Source organism: Rhinatrema bivittatum, chromosome 1, assembly GCF_901001135.1.
Source record: "Rhinatrema bivittatum chromosome 1, aRhiBiv1.1, whole genome shotgun sequence".
NCBI lineage: Eukaryota > Metazoa > Chordata > Amphibia > Gymnophiona > Rhinatrematidae > Rhinatrema > Rhinatrema bivittatum.
In genome coordinates, this window is record NC_042615.1 from 698,546,449 (window position 1) to 698,563,821 (window position 17,373).

At 46.8% G+C, this 17,373-nt stretch overlaps 1 protein-coding gene across 4 annotated transcripts in view; it reads left to right on the top strand.

The window, feature by feature from the left end:
• TENT2 (terminal nucleotidyltransferase 2) overlaps positions 1–17,373 on the top strand; it is a 377,719-nt gene that overhangs the window by 63,685 nt on the left and 296,661 nt on the right. For all 4 annotated transcript variants that reach the window (XM_029575592.1, XM_029575578.1, XM_029575585.1 and 1 more), the window contains exon 3: positions 13,250–13,502. In XM_029575592.1, the coding sequence (XP_029431452.1) occupies positions 13,250–13,502 (253 nt within the window). The remainder of the gene's footprint in view (positions 1–13,249; positions 13,503–17,373) is intronic.

The window sequence follows — 17,373 nt, forward strand, 5'->3', positions numbered from 1 at the left end:
TCTATATGTTCTGTGATTTTGATGTTTAGAACACTTTCCACTATTTTTCCTGGCACTGAAGTCAGGCTAACCGGTCTCTAGTTTCCCGGATCGCCCCTGGAGCCCTTTTTAATTATTGGGGTTACATTTGCTATCCTCCAGTCTTCAGGTACAATGGATGATTTTAATGATAAGTTACAAATTTTTACTAATAGGTCTGAAATTTCATTTTTTAGTTCCTTCAGAACTCTGGGGTGTATACCATCCGGTCCAGGTGATTTACTACTCTTCATTTTGTCAATCAGGCCTACCACATCTTCTAGGTTCACCGTGATTTGATTCAGTCCATCTGAATCATTACCCATGAAAACCTTCTCCATTACGGGTACCTCCCCAACATCCTCTTCAGTAAACACCAAAGCAAAGAAATCATTTAATCTTTCCGCAATGGCCTTTTCTTCTCTAAGTGCCCCTTTAACCCCTCGATCAACTAACGGTCCAACTGACTCCCTCACAGGCTTTCTGCTTCGGATATATTTTAAAAAGTTTTTACTGTGAGTTTTTGCCTCTACAGCCAACTTCTTTTCAAATTCTCTCTTAGCCTGTCTTATCAATGTCTTACATTTAACTTGCCAATGTTTATTCTTTATCCTATTTTCTTCTGTTGGATCCTTCTTCCAATTTTTGAATGAAGATCTTTTGGCTAAAATAGCTTCTTTCACCTCCCCTTTTAACCATGCCGGTAATCGTTTTGCCGCCTTTCCACCTTTCTTAATGTGTGGAATACATCTAGACTGTGCTTCTAGAATTGTATTTTTTAACAATGACCACGCCTCTTGGACATATTTTTTACTTTTGTAGCTGCTCCTTTTAGTTTTTTTTCTAACAATTTTTCTCATTTTATCAAAGTTTCCCTTTTGAAAGTTTAGCACGAGAGCCTTGGATTTGCCCACTGTTCCTTTTCCAGTCATTAAATCAAATTGATCATATTATGATCACTATTGCCAAGCAGCCCCACCACAGTTACCCCTCTCACCAAGTTCTGTGCTCCACTGAGAATTAGATCTAAAATTGCTCCCTCTCTCGTCGGTTCCTGAACCAATTGCTCCATATAGCTATCATTTATTCCATCCAGGAACGTTATCTCTCTAGCATGACCCGATGATACATTTACCCAGTCTATATTGGGGTAATTGAAGTCTCCCATTATTACCGCACTACCAATTTGGTTAGCTTCCCTAATTTCTCTTAGCATTTCACTGTCCGTCAGCAACAACTGGAGACTTTGTCCTCCATCCTACAAAAAGGATTGGAAGCAGGCAAACATGAAGTCAGAGCTGCCTACGATTCTTTTGAAATAGCATCCAGAGTCTCGGCAGCGGGCATCAGTGCTAGGTGCTGGGCCTGGCTCAAGGCCTCAGACCTATGCCCAGAAGTGCAGGACAAACTTGCAGATCTATCCTGTACAGGAGACAACCTGTTTGGGGACAAGATCTAGGATGCAGTGGCCCAGTTAAAAGACCATCATGAGACCCTGCGCCAGTTGTCAACTGTCTCCCCAGATGTTCCCTCCGTAACCCGCAGGGTCATACTTAGGGACTCCAGGAAACAGTTCTACAGGCCACGCAGATATTACCCTCCTGCGCCCCGTGCACGACCAGCTCGGGCACCTCAGAGGGAACATGAGTGCCAAGCGAGAACACCTTGACTACAGCTAGCTCCACAAGCTGGCCCTATGGCTGGATGTTGACTCCTTTTCAGAGAGCAACAGCATTCTCCAGTGGGGGCTGCCTTTACCACTTTGCAACAAATTATCACCCAATTACCACCAGTGGGTATTGTCCATCATAACCCACGGTTAGTCTAAATTTTTCAAAAATACCCACGGACTTCTCACACAATCCATTCTGGAGTTGGGGTGATCACACAGGAATACTCGAGTCAGAGCTCTCGACCCTTCTGTTGGCCAGAGCCGTGGAACCGGTTCCACCGAATCAGCAAGGAAGGGATTTCTACTCCAGATATTTCCTAATTACAGGAACGACCGGCGGCCTCCGGCCTATTCTGGATCTCCTTGTCTTGAACACATTTCTTCACAAGGAACAGTTCAGAATGGTATCCCTGGGCACCATGCTTCCTCTGCTACAACAAGAGGATTGGCTCTGCTCTCTGGACCTTCAAGACGCATATGACCACATCGCAATCGTCCCTCCTCAACGCAAATATCTGCAATTCGTGGTGGTCACAGTCACTATCAATACAAGGTACTGCCATTCGACCTGGCCTCGGCACCCTGAGTGTTTATGAAGTGCCTAGCAATCATGGCTGCACAGTTATACAGCAGGGGTGTATACGTTTTTCCATACCTGGATGACTGGCTCATAAAAAGCCAGTCCGGACAAGGAGCCCTCTACTCCCTCGGTCTCACCATAAGACTTCTGAACTCATTGGGATTTCTAATCAAATACTCCATATCCCATTTGACACCGTCTCACCATCTCTCCTTTATAGGAGCAGACCTAGACATGACGCAAACCAAAGCATTTTTACCCGATGACCGCACGATTATGCTGTCCAACCTTGCCAGCTCTATCCCCCGTCGGGAAAAGAGCCTCCGCTGGCTACCTATTCAAGTTGCTCGGCCATATGGCATCAACAGTCCACGTCACCCCAATGGCACGCCTCGCCATGAGTGACACAGTGTACTCTGAAATCTGTGGTGACAGGCTACTCAACCGCTGTCGTCCCTGGTACACATAACCAGCCAGCTTTGTCTGTCCCTTGTCTGGTGGACACACAAAGCTAACTTACAAGTGGGTCTTCCTTTCCAGCAACCTGCTCCTCAGGTGACATTAACTACGGACGCCTCCAACCTAGATTGGGGAGCCCATGTACAAGGCCTTCAAACTTAAGGGACTTGGACAGCAGCCAAAGCCACCTCTCAAATCTACTTTCTGGAGCTTCGGGCGATGCGGTACGCCCTTTATGCATTCCAGGACTGCCTCTCCAACAAAATTGTCTTGATTCAAAGAGGCAACCAAGTTGCAATGTGGTACCTGAACAAACTGGGGCACGGGCTCTTACCTGCTCTGCCAGGAGGTGGCGCAGATCTGGGCCTGGACCCTGTCTCATTCCATACTTCTGCGAGCTACTTACCTAGCAGGCACACAGACTGCCCTGGTGGACCACCTCAGCCGACGTTTCCAGCCCCACAAGTGGTCTCTGGATCCCTCTGTTGCGAACAGAATCTTCCACCGGTGGGGTCAGCCGACCATTGACCTCTTTGCGTCCAGTCAGAACCACAACCTGGAACGCTTCTGCTCCCTGCACAGGGACAGACAAGCACCAACCATGGATGCCTTCGCCCATCCCTGGAATACAGGCCTGCTTTATGCATATCCTCCGATTCCGCTAATAAGCAAGACTCTTGTGAAGCTACAACAGGACCAAGGCTTAATGATACTCATAGCCCCGTATTGGCCGCGCCAAGTTTGGTTCCCTATACTTCTCGACCTTTCTGTCCAGGACCCCATTTGCCTGGGCACGTTGCCCAACCTCATAACACAGAATCACGGCAAGTTACGCCACTCGAACCTTCAGACCCTGTCTCTGACGGCCTGGATGTTGAAAGGTTGATACTACAACCACTCAATCTTCCAAATGACATCTCTCAAGTCCTCATAGCTTCACAGAAACATTCCACGCGGAAATCCTACCGCTCTAAATGGAAGAGGTTTATCTTGTGGTGCACACAGAACAGCTTGGATCCCTTTTCTTGCCCCACATCGAATCTGTTAGACTATCTCTGGCACCTCTTTGAATCTGGTCTCCGAATACACCTTAGTGCCATCTCTGCTTACCATCAGGGAGTAGGGGATGCCCTGATAATGGCTCAACCCCTGGTGAGTCGCTTCATGAGGGGCTTATTACAGCTTAAGCCTCCTCTCCGGCCACCGCTCGTGGCATGGGACCTTAATGTTGTCCTTGCATGGCTCATGCACACTCCTTTTGAGCCTTTACACTCCTGCGTACTCGGATACCTTACATGGAAAGTACTTTTCCTAATAGCCATCACGTCTGCTCTTAGAGTGAGTGAGTTACAGGCCCTCCATGACCGGGTAGTTCTTCTCACTCTCCCTAAATTCCTTCCTAAGGTGGTAACAGACTTCCACTTAAATCAATCCATAGTCTTGCCCACTTTCTTCCCAAGGCCGCACGCTCACTCGGGTGAGCAAGTGCTGCACACTTTGGACTATAAGCTTGCGCTCGCATTTTATTTAGACCGCACCGCAGTCAGGCCTCTCACTGCAGAGACGAGTGAAGGCTCACTCTGTCAGTTTGCTACTGACGTTGCCATGGCTCTATCGTTCAGTACCGATTGCCGACATCTGCAGGGCTGCGACATGGAGCTCTCTCCACACCTTTGCAGCTCACTATTGTCTAGACAAGGCTGGACGACAAGACTTTCTTTGGCCAGTCTGTTCTAAGGAATTTATTCCCAGTGTAGAAACCCAACTCATCCTACCTCGACCTGCTGTGAATTTCAGGCTGCCTCATTGTTGCCAGCAGCACCACAGTTGTGCCTGTTGCACATTTGAATGCTGCTTGGCCTCCTGTTTTATGAGTCAGCCTGTAGCTTGCTATTCACCGATATTTATTTATTTATTTATTTAAAATTTTTATATACCGGCATTCATGATACAATCACATCATGCCGGTTTACATAGAACAGGGGTGTACAAAGAACAAATGAGTAACCTTTTAGTGAGGAGGAAGCAGTTACAAATAACAAGGTACTAGAACTGGGAGTAGAGAAGAAAGGGAGAGGATAACATTAGATAAAGATATTTACATTAAATTAACATTTTTACAATGGGAGGTAGTTCAACAGGCTGCAAGGGTTAATCAGTGTCCGGGAATGCTTTTTTGAACAGCCAGGTCTTAAGTCTTTTCCTGAAGATTGGGAGGCTGGGTTCTTGTCTGAGGTCTGGTGGGATGGAGTTCCATAAAAGGGGGCCGGCTGTTGAGATATGTGAGGACTACCATCCTGCTTGTCCTGGGAGAAAGAGTTGCTTACCTGTAACAGGTGTTCTCCCAGGACAGCAGGATGTTAGTCCTCACGAAACCCACCCACCACCCTGCGGAGTTGGGTTCGATACCGTTTTCTTATTTTATTTTTCGCTCATACTTTTGCTACAAACGAGACTGAAGGTGGACCCCTGCTGGCTGTAGGGTTAGTGGCATGCTCAGTGTGCCAGTCAAAGTTCTAGAAACTTTGACAAAAGTGTTCCGTGACGGGGCTCCATCTGATGATGTCACCCATATGTGAGGACTAACATCCTGCTGTCCTGGGAGAACACCTGTTACAGGTAAGCAACTCTTCTTTTTCTTGCCAGCAGCCATTTTGTGTGGTGATGGAGCATTCTGTTTGCACTCTTTGACTCTGTAAGATTTCAGAAAAGCTGTTTCTGTGTTGTCCAGTTTTCCACTGCCCATATCTGTTCTCTTTTACAATAGGTAGATGGAAGAGAAAACAGTTTTACTTTCAGGGTTTACTAATTTTTGGCCTGTTCCTTATAGAGCAATTATCACAAATTCATCCAGCAGCAAGTTCTCTAGCACCAGGAAAACAAAACTTGAACTAAGCAATCCTTTTCCATTGTGTAGAAGCTTATGGTTGAAAATGTGACTTTTAGGGAAGATGTTACTTAGAGAGAAACACAAGATGTAGACAAAGAGACTTTAGGTCTACTTGGCCTGCTCATTAGTATTTGCTTGCTGCATTCTCAGGTCTTACTTGATGTGAGGTCTTCTACCTCCTTCCACCACTAAGATTCCTTTGTGTCTATCCCATGCATGTTTAGATTCAACCACTCTTTTGACTCCTATAATCACTTGGCTTCTTATTTTTAAATTTTATTTTTGAAATGGGTGAGATTGTATGTATATGTGATCAAGTTCCTTCTGGTGAAAGGGATACCTTCAGAGCGGGCATAATAGAAAAGAGAAATATTTGAAAAAAAAGTATCCTAATCATTTTTTAACGAATATTTTTGTGTCCTTTCAGCCTTAAATTTTCTGCTGGTATTCTTCGCTTTTGGTACAAATTTGAACGATAAAGCAACTATTACTCCTGGGGGAAATCTGTGCAAAAAAACTTAAAATTCTGCAAACTTTATATTGGTCAAAATAATACAATTTACATGAAGTAATTACATTTTAAATTACTACAGAACAAAGTTATTTTTTAGGGATGCAGAATTTTAAATATTTTGAGCAAAATTTCCCTAGAAATTCACTGTAAGAGCGTCCCTTCCACTCGCTTTTCCTACTCCCTTGGCCACTTTGCCCTCTCACGCCCCAACTCCTCCACCTGCCAGTATCTCTCCCCTCCTCCTCTGGGCTCAACCCCTTTCACTCTATCACCAGTCTCAGAGTTTGACCCAGTTCTCAGTACTGCCTCTCACACAGGCTTCCTCTGTCCCTCTCTCTAGTACACATACACACACCCTCATACAGGGTCTCTCTCTTTTTTCATACGCACAAGCTCCCTTTCTCTCTCACACATACATCCTCACACAGGCTACTGATGTGTCTCTCTCATGCACCCCTTCACACAGGCTAGCATCGTCATATACACACGATCCCTTTTTCATACACACAAGCTCCCATTCTCTCACACAAATACACACTCCTTCACAATCTCCTCATATAGGCTCCCTCTTTCTGGCACCCACTCTCAAGCACCCCCCCCCCCATTCTCTCACTCCCATGCTCTCTCACCCTCCCCTCTCCTCTCACACACGCACATTCACTCTCTCCAGGGCCTTCATCTTCGCCACGAACGGCGCACCTGGGCCTTCACCTTCACGTGCTATGTTCGCGGCATGCTGGGGTCTCCTCTTCCATTTTCTGCGCAGAATTTGGCAATTCTACGCAAAAAATGGCAATTCTGTGCAGGGGGGAAATCTTCGCAAATTCTGCGCTCTGCAGTAGCTCAGAATTCCCTCAGGACTAAACTATTTGTGTTGCTCTGGAAGTCTGACCTTTGATTCATTTTGAGTTAGTGGCTCATAGAACTTGCCAGTTCTTTGAATGTCTTTGCTGTTGTACCATGAAGGAAAGCTTGTCTACATTGAATTATAAGTGACATGTCTTTGCATATTTTAGAGAGAAATAGGATGTGCTGTTCTATTTTTTAGTTTGATTCCTGTATTTTCATTCCTGTAACTTTTTTTTTTTTTTTTTTTTTTATGGTGCAGCAGGTATATCCAAATTGAAGCAGGATTGGCCCATCTTTTCAGCCAGTTACTGATTAGCTGCAGCTTAGTTTTCACTACTTCAGTTTGCCTACCTTTGCTGCAGCATAATGTTTAACATATCAAATGTTGCTAGTATATATAATGGCAACCTCCAATAGCCTCACATTCTTTTTCAAGGAAGGTGCTATATGAAAACTGTAATCTCTTACCTAGGAGATTGTTAGTTTGGAAATGGCACTTGTAAAATTGATTTTAAAATATTTTATTTTAATAAGGGACTTGTTTTAGGAAAGTTAGGTTTTTGAGTTTTGACCTGGTTTTGTTCTGGCTCAGTAACTTACATTATAAAGAGAAGTTTATGAACTGATTTGTACTGGTTGTACTTCTTGACTTTTGATGGGTACTTGTAATTGATAACATACTGTGATAGAGGAGACTTAGCTTTTGCTATCCTAGTATAGCTCCATATGGAACCATGGTGAATTTGCTGCAGGACTTGCATACATGCAGTAATATCAGAAGCCCCTCTAATATTTTCTGCCTATACGATAGACCTCGATACTCCTAAGCACCTTATGCATTATCTTAACAATGGTATTATATTTATAAATTTCAGCCTGCTATAACCTATCTTTCCAGCTGATTAAGCTCCCAAGTTCTTACTCCCTGTTGAATGTAACTTTGCCTTCCACACCTTTGTTGATTTAAGTTAGTTGACACTACAATTGTTTACCCTGTTCGATGTAAACCGATCCGATATGGTTCTTGTCCATGAAGGTCGGTATAGAAAAGTGTTAAATAAATAAATAATAGAAATGTTTATTTTTGAATACTTCACCTTCTGTGGTGATTAGTATTCATTTAGAATAATATATTTTTGCAATAGTTTTCCTTTAAACAAAAGTGAGTATTTTGAGTAAGGAGCCTTGAATACTTTAATGTGATTGGAATGAGCTTTGAAGACCCACCAAATGAACCTAGGTTCTTTTTTGCCCAGATTACACTTTATACTGTCTGTACATTCTAAACTACAGCATTGTGAATGGATAATAGGGTAAGTTGTGTTTTACATATTTATCACTTTACTAATCAACACACATTTGTTCACTGTACCACTGCTAAAATGAACAAAAATACACCTTGAGCGTGGGAAATGCATGTGTATAATTGAAGTGTATTTTCTATGCAGCATTATTGGCCAAGTAGGCTTGGGAAAGCCAGCATGTCTCCTAGGATAAGCAGGATGGTAGTCCTCACAGATGGGTGACATCAGATGGAGCCTGACACGGAAAACTTTTGTCAAAGTTTCTAAAACTTTGACTGGCACACTGAGCATGCCCAGCGTGCCACTATAGGTGCAGTCACGCGGGGTCACTCAACAGTCTCTTTTTCTGCAAAATAGTTGCCTCATGGTGGTGGAGCTCTGCTCTATAGTGTTTTTCTTCAAAGTGTTTCTCGATATTTTTCTGCACTGGGTCTCTCTTCTCCAGTCAGTGCCCCGTCCAGCAGAGTGGTTGGTGTTTGTTTTCCCTTCGTTGCAGTCGATTCCTGGCATGTTGCTCCTTGGTGGCCGCCGGCCAACGACTGCTTGCTGGCTATTTTTTGTGGTGTCGTCCATTTTTCGACGGTGCCCCCAGTGCCTGCAGATCATGTCTATTACTGATCCACATGAGGTCTGTATCCTCTGCCTGGGGGCATCGCACAACATCAGTGGGTGCCATCTATGCAATCAGATGACCTCCAAAAGCCGTCGTGCCTGGCTGGACAAAATGGAAAAGCTTTTTGGCTCCAAAAAGTCAGATCTATCTACTCCGGCATCGGAGGCATCAAGACCTAAAGGCAAAGGGGAGCCGTTAGATACACCATCCCTTTCCAGTCCCCCAGCAGGCCCATCTCTCTTGAGAGGAGCTGGAGATAGGCAGTCTCCAATGTTGTTGGGGTCCTCACCTTCCTCAGCGCCGGGGAAGACCAGGCCGAGCATTGAAATGTCCCGCAAATATAGTCACCGGTTGCTGTCGACACACTGTTCCCGGACCGGTGTGGCATCTGCAACCGCCATGCCTCCACCGAAGCGACCCCATGGAGAAGAGGTGATATCCTCTATCAGACCCGGGAGTCCCAGGTGTTTCTCTGGTAAGGCCGCCTCCTCCTCCATCTGTCCTAACTTCACCAGACTTTCAGGAGGAATTGGATTGCAGGGTTCAGCTGGCGGTGCTCTGAGCCCTGTGGAGTATTGAACTGCCACCGGCACCAACCCCCATGCCAATGCTGGAGTTTGCGCCATCTCTATTGACACACTGCTAGTGTCTGGACGTCCTTCTAGGTATCCTTTCAATGCAGTCGGGACCCGGAGGCCCATCTGTTCCTTAGCGGCCTCCAATCCTCCCTCTGGAGCAATACCCATCGTTGGGTCTTCCGAGGAGGAAGACTTACTGTGGCCGTCGGGGCCAAGGAGCCTGCGGCTGGAGTTTCCCAGTCCTGTTCCTGGGCTGTCAGATATCTGTGCCTTTAATGTCCTCAGTGTTGGTGCCCGCAGCGCAGTCGATGCCCCCAGTGCCCTTGGTGCTCAAACCGAGAGGCCTGGGCAGGGACCATCCATGCCGGCCCCCAGCATACCTTAGTGAGGAAGAGGCCCCATATGACTCCTTGGGGGGGGGTAAATACCTTTGTGTCCTCTTTGGAGAACTCAAGTGATATTCTTTTGGAGCCTTCTCCACCAGATGAGAGGCGCAGATCTCCCCCGGAGGATCTTTCCTTTGCGGGCTTTGTCCGGGCCATGGCGGAAGCTATCCTGTTTCAGCTCCTCATGGAGGATGACGCACAATATAAAATGCTGGAGGTCCTCCAATTCATGGATGCTCCAAAGGAAGTAGTGGATGTCCCAGTCCATGATAATTTTAAGGAACTTCTCCTTAGGATCTGGGAAAATCCTGTGTCAGTTTCTCATTTAATCGAAAAGCGGATGCCATCTACCTGGACCAACAGGTGTTAGGTTTTGAGAGATGCCATCTCCCACACCAATCGGTTGTGGGGTCCACCCTTAAAAAAAAAACCAAGCGCTCCCATACCCATGCCTCTGCCCCTCCAGGGCGAGATCACAGAGCTTTGGACGCCCTCTGTTAGGAGAGTATATCAGGGTGCTATGCTCATCGCCTACATCGCTTTCTACCACTATATATGATCCAATATAACCGGAATCTGAGGAAGCAGGTCCAGGAGCTTTGAGTGCCTCCCTCAGCAGCAACAGGATGCGTTTTCAACAGTAGTACAGAAGGGACTGGAGGCAGGAAAACATGAGGTGAAGTCAACTTATGATGTTTTCGAAACAGCAGGGAGATTGGCTGCTGTGGGCATTGGAGTCCCCAGGATGGCCTGGCTCTGTACCTAGGATCTTTGGCTGGAGGTCCAAGAAAAGCTGGCAGATCTACCCTGTATGGATGAGAATCTTTTTGGAGATCAGATCAGGGACGTGATGGCCCAGTTTAAAGACCTATCATGAGACCCTCCAACACCTGTTGGCTTGTACTTCTGACCCGCCATTCTCAGAAAATCCTCGCAACAGGGCTTGAGGAAGTTTTATCACCAGAGGAAATATCCTCCTGCCTCGTGGGCCAGCCTACCCCGTGCTGGCTCCAGGGGTCATTCCTGTCAGCAGTGGTCCCCCAGGCCTTAGCCAGCCCCCCCCCCACCCCCAGCAGAGCCCCGCCGTACCCTTGGCACCCTGGTCTCCGGTCGGAGGCAGGCTGCGTCATTTTATGTACTGCTGGCCCCACGCTATATCAGACTAGTGGTTTCTCACACTATTGTTCACAGAGAGTACCGGCTGAACTTAAGAGACATCCCTGTGGACTCTCCCCTGTATCCATCGTGGGCTTTGTTCACTCCTCAGGAAATACTTTTGACAGAGCTGTCCGCCCTTCAGATGGCTGGAGCGGTAGAACCTGTTCCCCCACCACCAGCAAGGCAGAGGGCTCTACTCTAAGTATTTCCTGATACCAAAGAGAACTGGGGGTCTACACTCTATTCTCAACCTGAGAGCCTTGAACAAATTCCTTCAAAGAGAGGCTTAGGATGGTCTCTTTGGGCACCCTGATCCCACTGCCAAGCAGAGGAGACTGGCTCTGCTCCCTCGACCTGAAAGATGCCTTCCCCACATTGCAATCTTCCCGGGTCACAGGAAATATCTTTGCTTTGTGGTGGGGAAGGATCACTTCCAGTATCGAGTACTGTCAGCCCCCCCAGGTCTTCAAGTGTCTGGCAGTGGTGGGGGTGCACCTCCGATGTCAGGGGGTGCACGTGTTCCCCTACTTGGATAACTAACTGGTCAAAAGTGCCACTCAGCAGGGGTGCGCGTCACTCGTTATGTTTGGCTATCCAGATGCTACAATCTTTGGGGTTTGTCATCAATTACCCCAAGTCCCACCTCAGCCCATTGCCATACCTGGGCTTCTTTGGGGCCAGACCGGACATGGTTGAGGCCAAGGTGTTTCTGCCCCATGTTCGAGCACTTGCTCTGTCATCACTGGCGAGCTTGGTCCGCAGCAGTCAACAGGTTTCTGCTCATCTGCTGCTTCGTCTTTTGGGTCATATGGCTTCATCTGTCCATGTCACCCCTTTGGCCCACCTGTGCATGCGCAGGGTGCAATGGACTTTGCGAACTCTGTGGCAGCAGGCATTCCAGAATCTCTGGGTATGTGTTTGTCACTCTGCCTCTCCCGGTCTCACTGTCCTGGTGGGAGGATCTATCCAATCTGGAGCAGGGGGTCCCTTTTCAGGTTTCCCCACCTCAAGTGGTGCTTACCACCAATGCCTTCCCCCTGGGTTGGGGGGGGGGGAGCATGTAGATGACCTCTATACGCAAGATCGATGGATGGCTCAGGAATCTGTCGAATCAACTTCCTGGAGCTTTGAGTGATTTGCTAATCCCTTTGGGCATTTCGAGATTTTGTCTGTCTGATCAGGACTACATTGTAGGACAATCAGGTAGCAGGTGGACCTTCAGCTTGGAGGTTGCGTAAAAGCTCATTCTGTGAGAGCCATGGCGGCATCGGTTGTTTACTTGCAAGAGGTTCCCATAGCCAAAATCTGTAAGGCCGCAATGGGGAGTTCCCTACACACGTTCGCTGCCCACTACTACTAGGAAAGGGATGGTCGACATGACAGCAGCTTCGGCCACTCTGTCCTTTGCAACTTTTTCAGGTTTAAACCCAACTCTCCCAACTTAAAGCCCATTGTTCAGGTTCAGGCTGTCTCCCTATGTTACCAATAACCACAGTTATTTTTGTGCTTGTTGGCACCCGGTTCGGTGCCTGTTGGTCATGGTTGTTGCAGGGAGCAGCCTGTAGCTTGCTATTCATCCTGCTTGTCCTAGGAGAAAGCAGAGTTGCTTACCTGTAACGGGTGTTCTCCTAGGATAGCAGGATGTTAGTCCTCAGGAAACTTGCCCTCCACCCCACGGAGTTGGGTTTCACCTGTGTTTTATTTTTTTGCTCGTGAATTCTATGTTACGAGACTGAAGCCCCCCCCCCCCCCCCCGCGCCCTCCCCCCAGTGGACGTGCGGATAGTGGCATGCTGGGCATGCTCAATGCCAGTCAGAGTTCTAGAAACTTTGTCAAAAGTTTTCCGTGCTGGGCTTCATCTGATGATATCACACATCTGGAGGACTAATATCCTGCTGTCCTAGGAGAACACCTGTTACAGGTAAGCAACTCTACTTTATCTCTGGGAGTGAGATACAAGAAACAGATTAACTGTTGGGGATTTAACAGGTTCTTATGACCCGGACTGGCCATTGTCTGACACAGAATGCTGGGCTTGATAGACCTTGGTTTGACCCAGCTTGGCATTTATGTTCTTCTGACCCATTGTGGATAGGTGTGATTTAATATAATTTGATATTAACTGTTGATATTTATTAGCAAAACTAGTGTTGGGGGTGGTGTTTGTTAGACTTTTTATTAGAATATGGTTAAATAGCATACTGGAAGTTGTTCACTTTCTGTTTCAGGAGGAGAAGCGATGAGCAAAATGTTCCATATGATGTGAAGCGGCAGAGATTTTATTCACCTCCCCTTCGGTCAGCCCTAGTTCACCAAACAGTGCCTTTACAAGATGAACGCAGATACTCTGTTCCAGGATCTATTGTATTGCCATTGATTCATATGCCAAATGCGCCTGATGTGAATGGATGTGTCCTGCCTTTGAAACACTCTCCGTTTTTAGACCACATAGAAACCACTCTCCCTGTAGCCAGAGATAAGGTACTGAAGTCTTGAGTTTATTTTCTTGCCTCTTATAAGCAATTATTTTACTTTGTTTTAGATAGTTTAGTAAATTTCAAAGCAGCAAAAAAAATATTAAAAATGTATATGGTAACAATAGAAATACTGTTAGTAAAGATTAAATATATAATATTTACAGAAGTGCACTTAAGATAAATCTTGTTTGTATACACTGAATAATGAAATAATGCTTGTCAGTGATGTAGTTTAACATTGTTAATGATAAGATATGCAGCAGAAATTGCAAATCCAAAGGAGTCTAACAGGGATTGTGATGTGATTGCTTTGCTATGGAAAAACTTGTAGCTGGTGACAAAGAATCAAGAAGTAGTGATAGAATAAAGTTTTGGCACATTTGGATTTGTGGTCAGAATACTAAACTGAGTAAAGTAAATGTTGTGCTATGAGGCAGAAGCAATAGTGGCCATAATAATTCTGTAAATCAAACTCCCTTTTGATTTCTAGAAGTAAAAGCATGCATAATAGGTACCTTGTTTTTGCATTTATATATATTTGCTTTGCTCTAGCAATACTGTAAGAGAAGTTTAGTGGTGGAGGTGGTGTGATTAGAGAAAGTGAATTAGAAGAACTACTTAAATGAGTTAAAATTCTGAATTCCTTTTTTACTCTGTCAACAGTCATTTTCTCTCTGTATATTTGTTCAGTTATTGTGTAACAATAATAGAAATAATACCATTTTTCCTTTTGCACTTTAACTTTTGTACAGCATGGAGAAAATTAAGCTTCAGAATTGGTAACTAGACTTTTTTGTTGATAAGCAAGCATAAATCAGCCATAATGCGTGGGTGACATTTGACTGCACTGACATGGACCCAGCTCTCACAGCTTAGTAAATGTCTTACTGAGTATGTATGGGTGTTCCGCTCACACATGCTATTTCATGAGCCCCTTTGGCTTTCTTCATCTGAGTACTGCAGGGATGTGTTCCCAATCTTTGTATAATTTTGTTTTGGCTTTGTTAGAAAATTAAAAATTAGGTCAACTTTCTTGTTGCATCTTTTAATTTTGGCTGGCTCTGCAGCCACTCAGCAGAACTTTTCATTCCTTTCTCCCGCCCCACCGTCTCTGAAAAAAAACAAAACGCGTAGAAAAGGAATGAAAAAATCCAAGGCCAAGAAGACTGCAGTTATTTGTTTTAAGGCTTGCATTTGTAGATGCCAGATGTTCATTACAAATAGCCATTCTATCTGTAATTGCTGCCTGGGACTGGATCATGATGCTTACAACTATTGGTTATGGTTGGATGTCATAGAAGCTGTAGCAGTACCACGCCTGGAAGATGGCCCTGTGGAAGGCGCTGCTGGATATGAGCTGATCCTTTTCTCACAGTGAGGCATCAGTGGATTCTTGGTATCACAAACATTTAATCCAAAGTGCCAAGTACAAAAAAAAAAGGCAGGATGGATAAACAGTTACCTACATGTGCCCCACTTCTGGATGGAGGCTGCTGTCATGGATATCGTTGGTGAAGCCAGGAGAGTTCCCTACATCCTTAGGCTTAGAGGAAGCCCATTACCATATTCCCATCTGAGTGTTTCACCAAAGCCCAGTAAGGATCTGTGTATGGGGCAAATATACCCAGTCCCAAGGGTGGCTTTCGACCTAGCAATAGTTCCCAAAACCTTCACCAAGTTTGTAGTGGTGAGGCCAGCAGCCTGGCATATGCACTCATACTTAGGTGTCTGGCTTGTAAGTGCCAAGGCAGCTCAGGAAGCCATCAGGTCTCCAGAATAATATTCTACCTTCTTTGACAGTCAGTTTGAGTTGGAAATAGAGTGGAATATCACTTGGATGATAAAGGTCTTCTGCAGGTGGTTCCTTTGGACATTTAAATGGGCATCCATGAAGGGTCATTTTGAACGATTTTACTTGAAGGAATTTATTTGGCTAAGATGCATCTCAGAGCAACAGGCTCTGTTCTGTAGACATCCTTATCTAGGAATTTTTCAAGGTCTGTTTCCATCTTTCCTACCCTAGCCAGTATCAGCTTTTCACGAGAAGCAAAGGCCCGGCCAGCCCTTAGCAGTAGTGGCTGTTCCCTGTACGTACCAGGATCAGTCCAAACAGTGGGTTATGTCCCCCGTCCAGCAGATGGAGTCAGACAAGGCTTTGAAGGGTGCTGCTATAAGAACATGTGCACCCTCATTAGGAGCCCAGTATATCTCTGACTCCAGCAGATGTGAGTAGGGGAACCTGGTGCTTCCCCTCCAGGAAGGATCTTTTTTTCTTTCATTTGGTTTGTTATCCTCAGGCTGGCTCAAGGTGTTTGTAAAAGTTAGAGTTGTCAGAAAGTTTTTGTTCACAAAAGAAAAAAAAAGTAAAAGAGGGAGGAGTGTGGATAGTTCCTCTCACGGATCTTGCAGGCAGGGCTGCTTTCAGTCTCTCCCTCCCTCTCCCTTTCGCTTTCTCTTTCTTGGGTAAGTATTGATTTTTTCCTTGTAAAGTTTTTTCTTTTTCAGCTGTAGCTGCTTCTGGTTGGGGGAAAGCTGGTGGTGCCAGCCTCTTCCCCCCCGCTACCGCAGGTTGCCCCACGGCCCCGTGACGTTTCATTCCCCAGGGCCGCTGCAGCAGAGAGGGGCATTCCTCTGCTGTTCCGGAGGCACCCGGGGGAGCGTAGGACTACTTCCCCCGTTCCCCTGTGGCTCGCCCCTCCTCCCCCGGCTGCCAGTCGGCATGCCACGGCCGTCCCGCTGCTCTGCTTGCGGCAAGCCGGGGTTGAGGCTTTCTCGGGAGGGAGTCTGTTCCGGGTGCCTCCCTGGTGGGGAGGGCACCTCTGGACTACTGGACCGCTCTCCTCGTCGCGGCTCAGCTTGCTTCGGGGGCCGGCCCCTTCGCCGCTATCTGCGGGAACGGTGGCCATTTTGATTTCTTTCGATCCTCCACAGCAGCCATCAGGGGAGGAAGGAGAGGACTCTGGGGGAGGACCGCCGATTCTTGCTCCGATTGGGGCCTCAGGAGGCCAGGGGCCCCCGGATGTGTCACCCATTGCCCCCCCCCCCCCCCCCCCGGTGTCCCCCACCTTTTTCCCCGGAGTTCATTGTGCTGATGCACAATGCTTATTTACAGTGCCTGGAAGTTCCTAGGGCGCCCAGCCCGGGCCCGCCTCCCCCCAAGGTGCCCAGGTCAGCAGAGGCTACGCAGGGGACCCCGGGCTCAGCGGGGGGGGGGGGGGCAGGAGCCCTTCCACGGGGCTTCCCGGGTCCACTTCGCTCCCCTCTCGCTGGGGGGGTCGGGATCTGCCCCGGATCCGGGGGGGATCCCCCATCTCATCCAGATGAGCTGACCTCTGTGACACAACTGGAGTGCGATGACCCGCGGGTCCTACGCATCTTTCGGAAGGAGGAGCTTGAGGCCCTTATCCCACAGATCCTTCAGGAGTTGGATTTCGAGCCACCAGCGCCCCCGGTCCCAGTTGTCGTCACCTCTGCCAGATTTGTGAGGCAAGACTTGCCTTGGGTAAAGCCATGCTGACTTTGTTCCATTAAACTATGTCTTTCTATATGTTGTGTGATTTTGATGTTTAGAATACTTTCCACTATTTTTCCTGGCACTGAAGTCAGGCTAACCAGTCTGTAGTTTCCTGGATCGCCCCTGGATCCCCTTTTTAAATATGGGGGTTGCATTAGCTATCCTCCAGTCGTCAGGTACAATGGATGATTTTAATGACTGGTTACAAATTTTCACTAATAGGTCTGAAATTTCATTTTTTAGTTCCTTCAGAACTCTGGGGTGTATACCATCCGGTCCAGGTGATTTACTACTCTTCAGTTTGTCAATCAGGTCTACCACATCTTCTAAGTTCACCGTGATTTGGTTCAGTCCATCTGAA